This window comes from Gymnoscopelus braueri (genome assembly GCF_963280865.1).
Source record: "Gymnoscopelus braueri genome assembly, chromosome: 13".
Taxonomy (NCBI): Eukaryota; Metazoa; Chordata; class Actinopteri; order Myctophiformes; family Myctophidae; genus Gymnoscopelus; species Gymnoscopelus braueri.
This window is the reverse complement of record NC_137615.1, coordinates 51906181-51924033: the sequence shown is the minus strand read 5'-3', so window position 1 is coordinate 51924033 and position 17853 is coordinate 51906181. Positions and strand designations below refer to the sequence as shown.

General features: G+C 39.5%; 1 protein-coding gene across 1 annotated transcript in view; it reads right to left on the bottom strand.

Annotated features, from left to right (window-relative positions):
• Nucleotides 1–9527: 9527 nt before the first annotated feature.
• The window catches only part of LOC308098209 (protein spinster homolog 1-like), a 41673-nt gene continuing 33347 nt past the window's right edge, over nucleotides 9528–17853 (bottom strand). Inside the window, exons 10-12 of the mRNA XM_080446468.1 lie at nucleotides 14215–14313; nucleotides 12173–12352; nucleotides 9528–10310 (exon numbers count right to left, since the gene is read on the bottom strand). Of these exons, the coding sequence (XP_080302594.1) occupies nucleotides 12179–12352; nucleotides 14215–14313 (273 nt within the window). The 3' untranslated portion in view covers nucleotides 9528–10310; nucleotides 12173–12178. The remainder of the gene's footprint in view (nucleotides 10311–12172; nucleotides 12353–14214; nucleotides 14314–17853) is intronic.

Genomic DNA, 17853 nt, shown 5'->3' with positions numbered 1-17853 from the left:
TGCCCCGAGAGTGTTCCATGAGAAAGCCTTGTCATGGTCTTGTCCGTTGCTCTGAGACTGTGGAATTCCATAATGTTGATTCACTTCCACATTCACTCTTAAAAAGTTTAAGTCCGTTTCCAGCACTGCAATCCTTTGAAGCAATTTTTGGTATTCCTCTGTTGAAACAGTCGGGTACATCCTGATGCTAATTAGCTTTGGCTATATGCCACATACCCAGTCACTGGAGGTCGACAAATAGATCGAAAAATAGTATATTGAAATATGGCAAAAGCTTCTATCTATAGAAGAAATAGAGTCCCATGGGTTTATAAATATCCAGGATCCATTCGTGGTTTCTCAGGGGAAAAAAATAAAAATAAAACATGGATATCAGCTGTGGAATGTAAGCATAGGGCAGAGCGAGCAGCAAAAGCGTCCTCACTGTACGAAAGCAGAAGCAGAGTAACACCTGGTCACACAGTGACACCAGAACAGACACCTCATAAGCCCACTGTGAGTTTAGCACCATTCATTAGTGAGATTTACTGATAGGCCTACAGCTATTTATATTATTAAAGGAGACATCCGGACATTTTAAGTGTTATCTTTGATGTGTCGCTAATCACTCACCATCATTGAAATGGACGTTGACTTATTCCAGAGAGTCCCGTCTCCTGCAGTCTGTCGACCCCCTCCGTTGGCATAATGGGAGCCCGTGTAAGAGTGAAATTCGTCTATTATAACCGATGCAAAGTTAGTTTTTTCTCTACTACTGCTCATTGTGGAGTCTCATGATACTCAAACAGGCAGTGAAAGTCCCCGATGAGCTAACGCTAATGCAGAACGAGCTAACGCTGGTTGCTTGTTTCTCTCCCAGAACCTGGCAACTCGGTGTTGCCAGGGAGAGAAACAAGCAACCAGCGTTAGCGGTATAGTTCGATCCCGGGCTCCCTCAGAGTTAGTGTCGAAGTGTCCTTGAGCAAGACACTGAACCCCTAATTGCTCCCGATGAGCAGGTTGGTGCCTTGCATGGTTTCCTCTGCCATTGGTGTATGAATGTGTGTGTGAATGGGTGAATGTAATGCACAATCTATGTAAAGCGCTTTGGATAAAAGCTCTATATACCACCAGTGAGCTACTACCCGTCCTCTGGCCCATCAGGTGACACCACAAGCTCAGCCAACCTTACATCTCCCACCTCTCTCTATACTAGCCCACTGCTGATCCTTCTAGGCCTGTAGACATTACATTGTGTTCAAATAATATTTGTGTATTTATGTCATGTAAGCAGAGACAAACAGTTCACACAAATTCCCACTGCAAAAGAGTGTACAGATTGTCCATCAGTGATATATTAATGTATTCTGTTGTTTGCTTGCTTACAACAATAATATCTATCTTTTCCTATGACATAGCTGTCCGGTTGCAAAACAACCCACACACAAGAAAACAATGATGTATAACAAAGCATTTTAAAACAGAAAATAAAGACAAAAAAAAACAACATATACGTGGATACTCTCTGAACCTGCTTATTTAACATTCAATTTAAAATGTTCATTCTCTGATACCGATATACAGGTGTTCAACCTAGTGGGGTACAGACTTAACCTTCAGGGCCGCTGTAAGTAATGTTTATAGCATCTGCAGATAAACTGGCAGTCTATCTCAGGGGTCCCCACCTTTTAGGACCAAAGGACCCCCTCCACAATTTTATAAAATTCCATGGACCCCCAGCTCCATCAAATATTCATTCATATTCCTTATTAACCACCCCCAATGTATATATAGTTTTACTGTCTTTATACTTGCATAATCAAGTTGAAGTAACTGAATTCATTATTAACCAACATAGAATGCTATATAAGTTTACTGTCTTTATTCTTGCATGATGGGGATATCTGATATTGTTGTCCTGTTATCATTTTTTTTCAATTTAGCCTATTAATCAGGCCAAGCATATCATTTGTTGTCTGTAAGCACTGTTACATTTTTAAACCTGAGTGTCAGGGACCGAGTTGGTCGGAGAAACACAGGGAACTTTGTTGTTTTTTTGTTGTTGTTTTTTTCTTTGGTTCAAATAAATGGTCTAAGGAATAACAAAAATAAGTGTGCCCACATGAGGGGACGGGTCCCACCATATAGGGACGGGTCAGACCACTGTTAACACCAAGGGGGAAAAGACACATACTACCACTTAAACACACTCTAATAACCCCTGCCCTCCCCATGGTGCAGAGAGACTGTGGTGCAGTCCAATTGTCCATATTAGCTGCAGATGTGGAGCAGCTGATTCCCATTCCTTTGGCCAGCCCATCATCTCCATTTCTGTCAGCAGCTTCTCACAGAACTGGTAACTAATAAACTCACAGAAAACTAAACAATAAACGGAATAAACTGTTATTTCAAATATATATTAGATTGCATGTGTGTATAATATACAACTGAAAATAAACATTAAATAAATAAACCAAAAGGAAATCACCATACAATATAGGCTGTCTCAATTTGTGGCTGCTGAGTCAGCCATCACACACTCCCCCCCTTCGGAGCTCTCACTGAAACAGCGAAAGGTAAGCTGAAGTCACGTTGAGTTTGCCGGGGATGATGCGGCGGCCATTGGTGTCTTTCATTCGCTGCATCCACTTTATCCGCTTTATGGTCAGTCTGGATCCCCTCACAATTAACGGAATAAACTGTTATTTCAAATATATATTAGATTGCATGTGTGTATAATATACAACTGAAAATAAACATTAAATAAATAAACCAAAAGCAAATCACCACACAATATAGGCTGTCTCAATGTGTATCTGCTGAGTCAGCCATCACACTGAGCATACTGATACCGTCATGTGCATGGAATGCATTTAATTTAATTTAATAACTTTAGTTCTCTATCTCTCTGAAGACCAGACACCGTCCCTACGAGTGGCAGCCCCGGAGAGAGGCACCTCAGAGCGCACTGACGAGCCCTCTGAGTCCGAGACGGAATCACTGGAGCAACAGGTGCAGGGGTATGTATGTCACATTTAATGACTGACATACATTTTCTCTACTACTGCTCATTGTGGAGTCTCATGATACTCAAACGTGCACTGAATGTCGCAAACGAGCTATCGTTCATGCAGAACGAGATGATGCTGGTTGCTTACTTCTTCTTGCAACCAGCGTCGTCTAGTTCTGCACGAACGATAACTCGTGCGCGACTTTCAGTGCATGTTTGAGTATCATGAGACTCCACAATGAGCAGTAGTAGAGAAAAAACTAACTTTGCATCGGTTATAATAGACAAATTTCACTCTTACACAGGCTCCCATTATGCCACGGAGGGGGTCGCCAGACTGCATGACAAGGGACTCTCTGGAATAACTCAACGTCCATTTCAATGATGGTGAGTGATTAGCGACACATCAAAGATGACACTTAAAATGTCCGGATCTCTCCTTTAAGTCCTTTGATTCGTCCACTTCTATAATGACATCACTATAAACTGCGAGTACTACACTGAAGAACAGCTGCAAAGTAATGTGAAGAGAGAAAGAGCATTATCGTTGATACATTTTAATAGTAGAAGCCTCTATACTCATTTTGGTAAGATTAAAGAGTATTTGATGACATTTTATAACAAGTTTAATGTAATTGCGCTAACTGAGACGTGGCTCAATGAAAGTAAAGATGCTGATTTTGAAATGGATGGTTATGAATTGTGTTCTGTCAATAGGACCAATAAAAGAGCAGGGGGGGTTGCACTTTATGTTGATATAAATCTTAAATGCAAAGTTATACATGGGATGACAACAAACATAGACATTTTAATGGAATGCCTAACTATTGAAATTGATGTGGAAAAAGGGAAAAATATAATGATAACCTGTGTATATAGAACACCTGGGTCTGACATGAATCAGTTTAAGGATATGATAGCTGGGATGTATGATAATCTAAATAATAGCAAGGTGGCATTTCTTTGTGGTGACACCAACATTGACTTTCTTAATTTACATGGGAATAAAAAAAATACAGACTTTATTGACACAATGTTTAGCATTGGCCTGTATCCCATGATAACCAAACCAAGCAGAATAACGACAACAAGTGCAACTCTAATAGACAACATATTTACAAGTGTAATTGACAGAGAGCTAGTGACAGAGTGTGGACTGTTGATCAATGACATAACTGACCACCTACCAATTTTTGCTATCTTACAGAATGACTATGGGTTTATTGTCTCCGCCAGGCCGAAACGCATGGCGAGAGTATGTTTTACCCCCTGTCCGTCCGTCCGTCTGTGTGTCCATCTGTCTGCGGCCAGCTAATCTCCGGCACCGTTGGCCCGGTCGCTCCGAAACTGTGCACACACTCCCTGGATGCCTGGATTTTCTCATGGGCCTGTTATAGCGCCACCAGCAGGTCTAATTTAGCATTTTTGGAACAAAATGCCTCAAATCATGAATGCAGTGTCCGATTGCCGTGAAAGGCCTAAGAAGAAATTACACCCTTTTCACATACCTATTATAGCGCCACCAGGCGGCCACAATAACGTACCTGACCTGGTGGAGACCTATGCTCCGAGGAGCAATTTTTCTAGTTGCTGATAAGAAGCCCTGTAAATGTGTTCACCATAAAACACAGGAAGCTATTAATGCTTTTAAGGAGGAACTGAGGATACAGGATTGGAGAGAAGTTTATATTGAGGATCCGGATAAAGCTTATAATGCATTCTTGGCTATATTTATAGAACTCATATGAGAAACACTGCATTAAAGAACATTTGTGGGAATAATAAATATGCTAGAAAGCCATGGATTACACGAGGGCTGCATAATGCATGTAAGAAAAAAGAATACATTGTATAGGAGGTACCTCAAAACCAGAACAGAGGAAGATGAAATTAAATACAAGAGATATAAAAATAAATTGGTAAGCATTTTGAGAGATAATAATTAAGAGTATTATAGCAAGTTCTAGGAAATTAATAGATGTAATATCAAAGGGACATGGAAAGTGATAAACAATATAAAAGAAAAATAAGTGGAAATGTTGACCTTCCAAATTATTTTGTTAAAAAACAAAATTGTAAATAACAGAAAAGAGGTTGCTGATGAATTTAATGACTATTTTGTAAATGTGGGCCCCAATTTAGCCAAAGACATTCGTGAACCAAGTGACAAGGGAGTGTAGCCGGCACACTGGCAACAGAGGGACATCGCGAGCAAACCATAAAAGACAAAATGTCTATCTCTCTCTTTCTCCCTCTCTTTAGCGCACTGGAAAGCATGTTTTCGCCACAAAGAGACATGTTTATAAATGACCTCATGAAGAGACATATGGACAAGAATGGACAATAATATGAAAATGTATTACTGCTGTATGACCAAGTGTATGTCCTGTGAGTAGAATTGGCCTGGGGATGTCCCATGGCTGACCTCGGTCAGAAGTGCACCGAAGGGTTTTTCCCCCCCTGTGCCCCAGAGTCATCATCCATGGCACACCAGATAAGGAATTAACATAGAGATTACGACTGGACCATCAAAAGAACTTTGGGGTATAAAGATCCCCCACAACCAATACTCTTTGCTCTGCCGCCGACGAGGGTTGACCATTCCCCTCTCCCTGGCTCTGCCATCACCAACCGACGACGAGGAGGGTTAACCACCCTCTGTTGACTCTGCAACGAGACGATCCGCGATGCATCCAAGTCCCCGTCACACGAAGGCCGACCACGGCCTCACTCTCGTCTCCCAGGAGGCAGCGAGCACTGAACACTCAGAGCATCAGTGCCCTCTTTTCCAGGAGGACATCGCCACCAGTCAACTTTGCGACCCGATCCAGGCACATGGTACTGTGCTGAAGAAAAGTCAATCCCGGGGGGGAGGGGGGGGTTTTGTCCCCCCCTAGCTTCAGATTGGACCCCCCCAAGTCAGATTGGACCCCCCCCAAGTAATTTAGGATAATTAAAAAATACTTTTTTAATTTAAGTTAATAGAATCCGAACCCGCTTTTGAAATCATGACATGCACTAATAAACACTAATTTATCCCCCCCCCCCGTGTAAATCCCAAAATGGTTTGGTCCACAGCGCCGCATTCTCGAAATTCCTCCTCACTGCACGGTGAAAACACTCGCCCCAAAACACACTCACCCCTATTTTTTTCGCCGGCCGAGGCCGCCAGATATACCCGGGGCGAGTGTGTTTTGGGACGATGCGTTCTTGTATTGTATCTATCGGCCACACAGCAACATCCAACATGTGGTTTTTCACCGGGTTTGTTTACGTTTTGGGGAAAGAGCTCAACAACATAACGAGACACGAGAGGATACAAGAGCTATCTGTGCTAGCTGCAAAGTGTGCAGATTTAAGCAAGTATTTTAAAACAGTGAAAGCTACCGAGGAAAAAGAAACAGAGAGTGATAGACCTCCGCCGACTCAAACTAACGACGAAAACGGGAGTTTATCATCAAATCCAAGGATTCGTAGTGTATAATTATAAACAAACAACCTCCTGGTGCTTCCAAGTTGGGGGGTAGTTTGACCAAAACCAAAGGTATTGAAGAGGAGGATATGGATAATGTTACGGTCATCAGAGATCAAAGGATTTAGCAGCTGCCATTCTGATAATGTTAGGAGAATGGACTGACAGGAGTGACACTACGATCAGGTAAGACCATGTATTATGCAAGTACATAATGAAGTTGACCAAAGTTTCTCAGGTCCATTATATTTGTTATTAGTGTCTGTCTATCCTCTGAAACAAACCAACTCCAAGTGCGGCTGCATCAGTGATGAGTAAGTTTACTAAGTTAATATAAAGCAAACTTCATGTTCTGAACAAAACTCACACGTCTCTGTGCCAAACCTTCTATTCGTTATACTTTACAGTAGCTATTGATAATCGTAGATGGTTGATGCTCAATTCCTCTGCTCTGCTCATTATTTGAAACAGCCAGTGGTGGGTAAAATAAAATGTATATTACTCCTACTTGGCAGTTGGCTGTGCCTCGGCCTGTGTTTTGCCTTGAGGTGATCAGGGCTACTCATCCCCAAGTCATTTAGAATAATAAAAAATGAATGTTAAAATAGTATTTTGATATTAAATCAGTAAAATTAGGCAAAATAACATAACCCTAACCTAACCCTAAAACCAAAATAAAGTAACCAAAATCCAAGAAAGAACCCTCCCAAATCCGCCATATAACCAATTTTTTTACATTAGTATAAACCCATTTTGTTTGAATATTTTATTAGGCAGAAATTGTTTTTTGTGATAATAAATTGGTAAAATCAGGCAAAAATATGAATTAAATAACATAACCCTAACCTAACTCCTAATCCTAACCCTAAAACCAAAATAAAGAAACCAAAAACTGGAAAAAAAACGAACCCAATCCGCCCAGAACCGCGAAAAAAACGGACCCAATCCGCCCAGAACCGCAAAAAGTTTTGCGATTTCGGCGGCCGCGGCCAGCCTCAAGACAGATTGACGCCCCTGGCGCCTGTATATCTTTCTCCAGAACCAAGGCCCCGGACTCAGGCCCGGCCCAGATATCAAGGTGTGTGGCTAACCATCTGATTTGTGCATATTTTAAGGCGACATTACTGTGTTTACAAGAGAATATCTATCTGTTATATTGTGAGCATAACTCAGGAAGTGTTACAGTAATGTATTTCCAATGCGATTCTCTCTTTTTCCTCTCTGTACCCTTTTATTTTCCCATGTGTTCTTGTTTCCTCCACATTTAAACCACACATGACATAATTTCTTTTTCACAAGCTTTACTTTATACTTTTACCCAATTTTAAACAATGTGGTTTTAATCCGTATGCTTTGATGGGATTGTGAAATGCTTTAAGAGGAATATTACTAAGATCTCTTCACTATTGATGAAGAATCTTCCAGTGATATTCTTCCACTCTTTTTGGGTTAATTAAATTGACAGTGTTGTCACGGCCATGAATAACATTGACAATTTAAGATACATTTAAAGCAAATGACGGTGCTTCAGCGCTCCCACACATGCGAGAGCGTTGACTCGATCGTCCCCATTTTTAGTATGTATGTATTATTATATTGTAATTAAGTCATAAATTATATTCATATAATTTATTAAATAATTACGCCTTGTATCTATATGCTGAGATATTGCCGGCATATTCTCTACAGGAGGTATGGATGATGACAACAGGTATAGAAATGAACACTCCATGTTTTTAAATAGAGTAAATGAAAAGGAAGTTATTGACATTGTTAATGAATTTAAGAACAAACAGTCTATGTATTATAATGAAATTGACATGTCTCTAGTTAAATCTGTAATTGAATATATTGCTAAACCTTTGACACATATTTTTAATCAGTCTTTTCTGACAGGTATATTTCCAAATAATATGAAGGTAGCTAAAGTCATTCCTATTTTCAAACATGGAGATAAACATTTATCTAATTATAGACCAGTTTCTTTACTTCCACAATCGTACAAATATTTGTACAAGGACTTCATCATTTCATTGAAAAATACAATTTATTAAGTGACCACCAGTATGGTGTCCGAGCCAATCAATCAACCTCACTAGCAGTAATAGAATTAGTAGAGAATATAGCAACTGCTGTGGACAATAACGAGTTCAGTGTTTTTTTTTTTTTATTGATTTACGGAAAGCTTTTGATACAATCGACCACAGAATACTGTTAAAGAAGCTAGAGAATTATGGCATTAGAGGTGTTGCATATAATTGGGTAAGAAGCTATCTTGAATCAGTATGTAAATGTCAATAATGTTAATTCAGAAAGATTCTGCTCCGCTTGAATATGTCGGGGGGGGTTCGTCATAACGTGTACGCACTGGCCTACAGGGCGTGCCTTCAGATCAGGAAGCAGGCCGCGCTTTACCCAATCAAATGTAGTGGGCGGGATTTACTGTCTGTGCTCTCGCTTTCCACTGAAAACAAACCGAAACTCATTTAACAATAGCGTACTCGGAGCAGACAAAACCACGGAAAGATATTCACATTTTAACTTGCTCTTTCATCATAGAAACAAGTGGGCTTATAACCAAAATGATCCATGTTATCTGGGAGAAGTGGTGTTAGTGTTCCGTGTAGAAATATTGTTAGTGGGAATGAAAACATAAGCGCACCACCGGAAGTGGAGCGCTGAGGGCAGACCAAAAACCTTAGTTCTGGGGACAATTTGAGGGAACTTTTGGATACAGTCGAAGGGGAGTTGAAAAACTTTAAAAAATGGTTTGACATACATAAGCTGTCACTGAATGCAAGCAAAACTAAATGTATTGTGTTTGGAAATCGAAAAATTAATGATGAAGTCACACTCAGGACTGATGAAGTAGAGACAGAAAGAGTGTGGGAAAATACATTCCTGTGAGTAATCATTGACAATAAATGTAATTGGAAACCTCATATAAAGTATATAAAATCAAAGTTATCTAAATCTATTGCAATACTGTATAAAACTAAACATATCCTGGATCAGAAGTTGTTACATATCTTGTATTGCTCACTCATAACTCCATATCTTACATACTGTGTCGAAGTCTGGGGAAACACTTATACAACCAGCACAAGATGTATCATAATGCAAAAAAAAGCAATAAGGATTGTTAATGGGATTGACTATACACCCTTCCAACCTATTATATGCAAACTGTTATGAAATTTAGGGATTTAGTTGAATTGAAAACATTAGAGATATTGTTTAGACACTTCCGGACTTTATCCAGGGGTTGTTTTCAATGAAAGAGAGAGTCGTTACTTACTAAGTGGAAAATGTAGGTTTAATCAAAAAAAAGGAAAGTATAAATGTGAGAAGTAGATGTGTAACGATTAAGAGAGTTAAGTTGTGGAATAAATCTGGTAATTAATTAAACGAATGTAGTACTACGGGTAAGTTTAGAAAACGCTTTAAACAAAGCAATAGATAGCTATAATAGAGTAATAGGACGATCAAGTCTTATTGGAACTATTGGGTAAAGTATTTAACTTTTATTAATTGTTATTAAAATTGTTCGCGAAAAAAACAACAACTATCTCATCTAAAGTAAACATCACATCCCTCAAGTCATTCTCATTCAAATCTGCCATTACTTTTACTTCATGAATCGATTATAATAGGCCTACTTTACCTACAGATAAAAACACTAGTGACATTCAGTGGGATTTAAAAATGGCGTAGCTGGCCTCAGACTCCTATGCTTACAGACAGACCAAAGTAATCCAGAGCAAGGGATTACCCAATCAGCAAATAGGTCCCGCCTATGGTCCTGCCCCGTTCCTGTTGATTGACAGACTGCAAAGTCAAACCATTATCCTGAATAAAGAAGCCATTATTATGAAAAGACAGCATGAAATGAAAAATAACCATTAAAAAAATATTAAGATGAAAGTCACAATGAAATGAATAAAAAACGCAATGAAATTAAAACAGGGGACAAATGTATTTATTTAATTGTATTTTTTATTTAATTGTATTTTTTTTTTAAATCATTGTGTGTTTTATTCATTTCATTGTGGATTTTATTCATGTCATTGCAATATCTATTTTTACATTTTTGGACCTATGGAAATAGCTAAAAGTGGCTTCATGAAAAACATAATACGCTGTAATGAAAAGTCACAATTAAATAAATAAAAAACACAAAGAAATACATAGAAAACCCTATGAAATAAAAAACATTACACAATAAAAAACACATTTATTTATTTAATTGTATTTTTTATTTATTTAATTGTAATGTGTATTTATTTAATTGTAATGTGTATTTATTTAATTGTATTAATTATTTATGTATAATTTATTTATATCATATTGTTTTTTATATATTTAATTGTGAAATTGCTAAATACAATGCACTACTATTGATACAATCAATTATTTGCATTGCAAACCGATTCGATACCGATTGTTTGCATTGCAAAACGATACGATTCGATATAAAGTCAAACGATACGATATGTTGCGGTTTACATATTGATATACTTCGATTGTTGAAATTAAAATCGATATTTCTATGCAGTTACGGTATTGTTACACCCCTATTACTTAGTAATGCGTTACTCCCAACACTTAGCAATTCACTTTTTTCTTAACCAAATAATATGGCTTACAGCACATTTAACTACTGAAAAACTGCCTTAGACCACAATGCAGGTTCGGGTTCGAGTACATGGCCGTTCAGATGCCAAGCGCTACAACTATAATGGTATCTGTTTTGAATGATTGATTGATTGTACTTTTTGGTAAACTGATAATAAAGTATTCAGAGGTACAGAATAATGCTGAAAGGATAACACAACTACTGTATATCATTCAACATTGTATTATATGCAGGGCTGCCAACACTCCTGGATCCTGCAGGAGTCTCCTGGATTTCAACCATGTCTCCTGACAATCTCCTGGATTGTACTCCCAAAATTCACCAGAACACAGGAAATTACATCTACTATGTTAAAAAGTTTCCCCCCCCCACAATGTTGGCAGCCCTGTATACTGTATGAACTGGTCAAGTGGTGCGAACTTTGCCATCCACTTGAGTTAGAACGATGTATTTATAGTTATTGCTTGATGTGAATGTTCCTTAACCCATTCAAACCGGGAACGCATCTGTGTCATTTATTTGGCTATTAAAACAAAACATAGCAGATATACAAGCTTGTAGATCTGCTATTTTTGAAAAATGGTGAAAAATTGTGCAAAGGTTTGAATATATATATATGTATATATATATATATGTATATATATATATATATACATTTTAACTAAAATCTTTGCTTCTGGGGGTCCCTGGAACAAAATACATTGAGATGGGGGTCCGTGGATAAATACATATCATTTTGGGGGTCCTTGACATGAAAAAAGTTTGAGCACCACTGATATTATAGCAACATACATTTTTCAGAAATGTGTTAGATTTAGAAGACATTCCCCCAGAAGCAAAAATCGGAGTTAAAAATGTTCGCTTTAAAAAATATATATTCAAAGATTTGCACGCATTTTCACGATAAAAAAAATATATAGCAGATCTACAAGCTCATAGCGCGGCACCGAGTGCCGCGCTATGAGCTTGTAGATCTGCTATTTTTGAATGACCAAAGAAATACGAAATTACATAAATGTGTTACAATTTTGAGGGGGAGGGATTCCCAGACACCGAGAGCGTAGTAATCCTGTACCTGATCTCAGCCTGCGTTTTCATCTGAGGGGTTGTAGTTCTCAGCGCGGTGGCGGTCCTTCTCGATGAAGAGGGCGGTGGCCAGGAAGAAAGCCCCGCTCGCCACCGCCACGAAGGAGCAGAGGAGCAGGGAGTACTGCAGCGAACGGAACTTCCCAGTCTTCTTCAGGGAGTCTGACACCTGAAACACACAGACATGTTTACACCAGTGCTTGGTTTACACACAGTCGTACGGATGCCGTCGCTCACCGAAAATAGTAGATCTACATTCCCTGCCTAGAACGACTAAAACGACTAAAACGATTTTTTTTCAAAGACCCAAAGACCAAGGAGATATGATTTTTCGAAGATCTAGACTCCCATCCACTTCCTTGTTAACTTAAAACTTAAAAATTCTGTATCTCTGCTCCTGAGTACTTTTTTTTTTCAATGAAAAAATCTCTGGCAGTGGGCAAACGCGTCCAGAAATAATTCCGGCAGTGAATGAGTTAAGGCTGCACAAAAATTTACCTTCATGGCGATGTCACCATGCGCGACTGCGGTAACTGGTATTGTGTGCCAAATGCATTCACATTCACACTCTGCATAATGTCATGTACCTAAAATGAACTGTTTTTTGGATACAAGAGAGATGACATGTTGCAAACACCACTTACTACACGGCCAAAGAACTATTCAAAGTGTTAAAAAAAGTTGAGCGTTAGCCACCACAGAAAAACTAACGAAAAGACAAGTAGTTACAGCCCAGTTGTTTCTATAATGGAAGTTGGAAGTTAAAATGTTACTAACTTTCCGTGGTATTGTCGGCTCCGAGGACGCCATTGTTGAATGAGTTTGGGTTTGTTTCCAGTGGGAACACATTAGAAAGCAAACTTAAATGTAAATCCCGCCGACTACATTTGATTGGGTAAAGCGCGGCTTGCATCCTGATCTAAGGCCCGCCCACTTGTAGGCCAACGTTCACACGTTCTGAACGGCCCTCCCGATGCAGTAGCGCAGCTCGGAATCTGTTCTTGAGAGATTACAGAGTATGAAACTAATTGGACTGAAGATACCAGATTACAACACAGAATAATGTTTTGTTAGACTTTTTTTGGCCACAAGTGCATGAGGACCCCCCGCGCGCGCGCAAATTTTCCGCGGTTCTGGGCGGATTGGGTTCGTTTTTTTCCCAGCTTTTGGTTTATTTATTTCGGTTTTAGGGTTAGGATTAGGGTTAGGTTAGAGTTATGTTATTTAATTCTTATTTTTGCCTGATTTTACCGATTTATTATCAAAAAAAAATAAAAAAAATTTGATGGGGGGGGGGGGGGGGGGGGTGGTAGGGGGTGCGGTACCTGGGGGGAGGGGGGGCGGCCGCACCCCCAGCACCCCTACTTCCCGCGGTACTGCCACAGGCTGCATTTTGCCATCATCGGTAAGTGTTTAAATGACTGGGGGAATAAATTGATCTGCGCGTCACTGTAACGTTGTATATTGTACTTTTTATTGTCATATAACTTGAATAGGCCAAGTTATTAATTGATAACATGATGATAGAAGATAATATGACCATTTATCACCTCATCATATTCATCAATTTGAAAGATAGGTTTCCCAATGGAAACCACAGCTGGACACAGACCAGAGTTCAGTTCCAGAGTAAGACGGGGCAGTATTTCACGTCTGGACATTTCTTATCTTATAAACCAGTAAATAACAGTAAAATGATTTGGCTTTGGTTGATAGAACATTGTTTGCGTGTGTGTATAGTAGGAATACAGATAACAGGCCTATAGTGTCAATATTATATTCGGCTTGCCTGTGGAATTAACTTTTACAGAGCTTACTGCTCTTTGTCTTTTCTCCAAAATCAACAAAATTAATTCCTGCAGAGTCCTCTCTGCCATTAAAATGTAATTGTATTAATTGATTTACTATGGATTATTCATTCATTAATTCAAGTGCCTTCTTATTCTGAAGAAGGAGACGGTGAGACTGTGAGACTGTGTGTGTGTGTGTGCGTGCGTGCGTGTGTGTGTGTGTGTGTGTTTTACAACGTACCACTCCTGTGAGCCAAGGACTGCCCGCATCTCCCAGCAGGTGCATCAGAACGATCTGGAAGGCCTCGGCCGTGGAGCGACGCGTAGGGACCACCACGTACTGTCAACACACACACACCCTGTTAGAACTGAACACACACTCTCTGAACCAACACCACGTACTGTTGGATTTTTGCACTGAAAAAACGTAATACCTCTATATATATATTATATTTATGTTTGATATTTGTGATGCAGGAGTGACCTCTAGCGGTTGTGAGGGAGGTCGGCGTCGAAAGAACGGAGAAGCGACGCCACGGGAGGTGCGCCGCTGCCGTTAACGAGCTAACGTCGCAGCCCCATCCGAGCGGAGGACGAGCTTGGTTGGTCGACGGCGCTCGGGAGGAACCAAGCATTCATCAACAATAAATGTGAGCAGGCCTGGTGTTTCGGGCATCAACTCAACTATTTTTTTCCATATTAACACAGTTCGAATGTCGAGCAAGCTTTCAATCCCAACAGATATCCGTTTTAACGTCATTAAATGGTTAAATTTGTATAGTAAAGTAGGCTCCTATTCTGCTAGTCTGTGTGCCTGTTTGTGAGTCCTGTGGGCGGAGAGTTTGGTAGAGAGTTGCTAACCCGAGAGGTTTCGATTGGTCATAGCTAGGCATTGTACTCCGGTTACAAGCCTAATCCCCGCCCATCAGTTTCGCTCCTCTCTGTGGTGGTGTAAAGTTACTAAGTACATTTACTCAAGTACTGTACTTAAGTACAATTTTGAGGTATTTTACTTTACTGGAGTAATATCCACTGGGTGAATATTCAAACTGAGGCTGAAACTAACTTCACCACGGTGGACCCTGGTCCAGAGCGTTAGTGAGTTCCCTCTAACGCCCTGGAAGACTCAAGAGTAGTGAAAATAAACAAAACCATTTCGCTACTCACTGAAACAAAGGCTGTTTTGTGTTGTTGAAAGTCTATTCTCGGAGGTGGGAAGCCTCTCAGCACCCCAGCTACTCTGTAAAATACACTTTTTGGGCAGAAAATGTCCGCAAGACGGAAATTATTTTTATTTACTACACAGCAGCTAGGTGAGGTCAGCCCCAGCTAAACAACAGGCCGCTCGACGTTCGTATGGAAGTATTTCACTGAAGATGTGGCCAAAACAACAGTGGAGTAACGAGGCTAGGAGCTTTAGCATTGTTAGCTCGTCGCCAAGCGTCATGGCAGAACGTACACCTGGTGTTTGCATTTCTCCATTTACAACTCGTACATCTACATAAACGTTCAGATTTCAAATATAAAGTTCTTATCTCATGACCACGGGTGTTATAATTATGTACGGGCCCTCATAAGTACCCGTATCTTCCGTATTGTTAAATAAAAAGCATTTTGATCCGATTGATGGCCTTCTCCGTTTTTTTTTTCAACTACGCGGCCGTATCGGTTGGGGGGGGGGGGTATTGCACGCCTGATACGTTATAACTCTATGAGAAAATGGCCGCCGATCGGATTAAAATGCTTTTTATTGAACAATATGGAAGATACGGGTACTTAGACCCACCCGAAGTGAATGGTAACATCCGTTGTCATGAGGTAAGGACTTTATATTTGAAATCTGAACGTTTCTGTAGATGTACGGGTTGTAAATGGAGAGTGCAAACACCAGGTTGGAGTTAATCCAGGACCTAGCTTGTGCGTGTCTTTATCATTAGTAGGTAAACCTCGACTATAGTCGACTACCAGTGGGTCAAATTTAGTGGTGGAAGAAGCACTTGGTGGTAGCAACACCACAATATAGAAAGTAAAAGGCCTGTGCTCAAAATGTTACGTTCAAGCAAAGTAAAAGTACAAAAGTATTGGCATCAAAATATACTTAAAGTACCTAAAGTAAAAGTACTCAAATGTTTGAAAATAGCTGATCTACAAGCTCACAACACGTTGCAATGCGCATTGTGAGCTTGTAGAGCGGCTATTTTCAAATAGCCTATGTATAAAATACCTAAAAAAATGTACTTAAGTACAGTACTTGAGTAAATGTACTTAGTTGCTTTCCACAGTAAAAATCCGAAAATGGGGGAGTGGTTAGAGGAGTGGCTAGGTTGAATAAATTACCCATTGTTCACGCCCATTACCTGGAGCTGAGAGGTGCTAGAAAGTGGAAATTCTTTACAAGGGATTATCTCAGTTTAGACTATTAAAGATGACAAGATTCAAATGATCACATCTTCTTCAAATGTGTTCCAATTTCAATGAATGATACATCATATGAAAGCTTATATTCTGTACTTCAACAATCTGTAATAAAATGAAAAATGAAAAATGCCCCCTTGCTGCCTAAAGCACTGTACCCGCTCACAAATGTGCTATTGTGTGATTTTGTTTGAGACTGAATGAATTTGACATTGCTATCAGCTAAAATAGGGTGACCATACGTCCTCTTTTACCTGGACATGTCCTCTTTTGGGGTGTTGTCCGGCCTGTCCGGGGGGGTTTATAAAATCCTTCAAATGTCCGGTGTTTTGGGATTTTTTTTTACAATGAAAGCGCTAACTATGGTACTTCTGTAACCCCGGTTTTGTAAATTGCGAACGAGTTGTTCACATTGTTAGTGTTGCCATGTCCGAATATTTACCGCAACTTCAAAAACAAAAATTTGCTTATTTTTCTGGCTTGTTTTGGAGGAATGTTTCCTTATTTCTCTCACGAGACTTGGCAACACAGCTGCTGATAGGCTGGAGGCACACGTGACCAATCACACACACACACACACACACACACACACACACACACACACACACACACACACACACACACACACACACACACACAGTCACACACACTCACACAGACACACTGAACAGCATACATTGCGCTCAGCGCTGCCTGTCATTCATCGCTCCCCAACTGAGAAAAGTTACACAGACAGAGGCGGAGAAAATGCGGAAACGCAAATGCAACTTCACAGATGAAATGCGCAAAAAGTACCCGTGTTTTCGTCTGGGTCGTGACAAATGTGAAGCAGAGTGTACTGTTTGCAAAGCAGGAACATATGTCTCCGTGGCAAATAAAGGTTCGTCAGACCTGCAAGCCCATATTGCCACTTCAAAGCACAAGAAAGCTGTGCAAGGCGAGACTTCTTCTGCCAAATTGACCGACTATAATAATGTATAATAATGGGGTACCTTACTTGTTCTAAGATAAGTCTAAGACTTGAGAGAGAGGTTATTTTATTTTGTTAAAAAGCTGAATGTTCATACAGAACTTAACATGAAATATTATAGAGCATATTTGTATGAGAGTGATTATTTTGTTATCTACCTTTTCTTTTTGTTTAAACATTATTTAAACACATTATTTTGAAGAATGAGCTATAACATTGAAGAACAGGCTACTTCTCTATTTTCTTTTGTTTATAATTAGCAGGTTTTGAGGCATTTTTTACATTTTTACATTATAGACATGAGAGGTTATTTTGAATAATGGGGTACCTCACTTGTTCTAAGATAAGACTTGTTGAGAGAGAGATGTTATTTTATTTTGTTAAAAAGCTGAATTATTAATTTAAGCTGTGATTATTTTGTTATCTGAAACAAACAGAGGAGACATGCTTTAAATAAATAAATATATTATTTATAAGGCAATATTTTTCAGTACC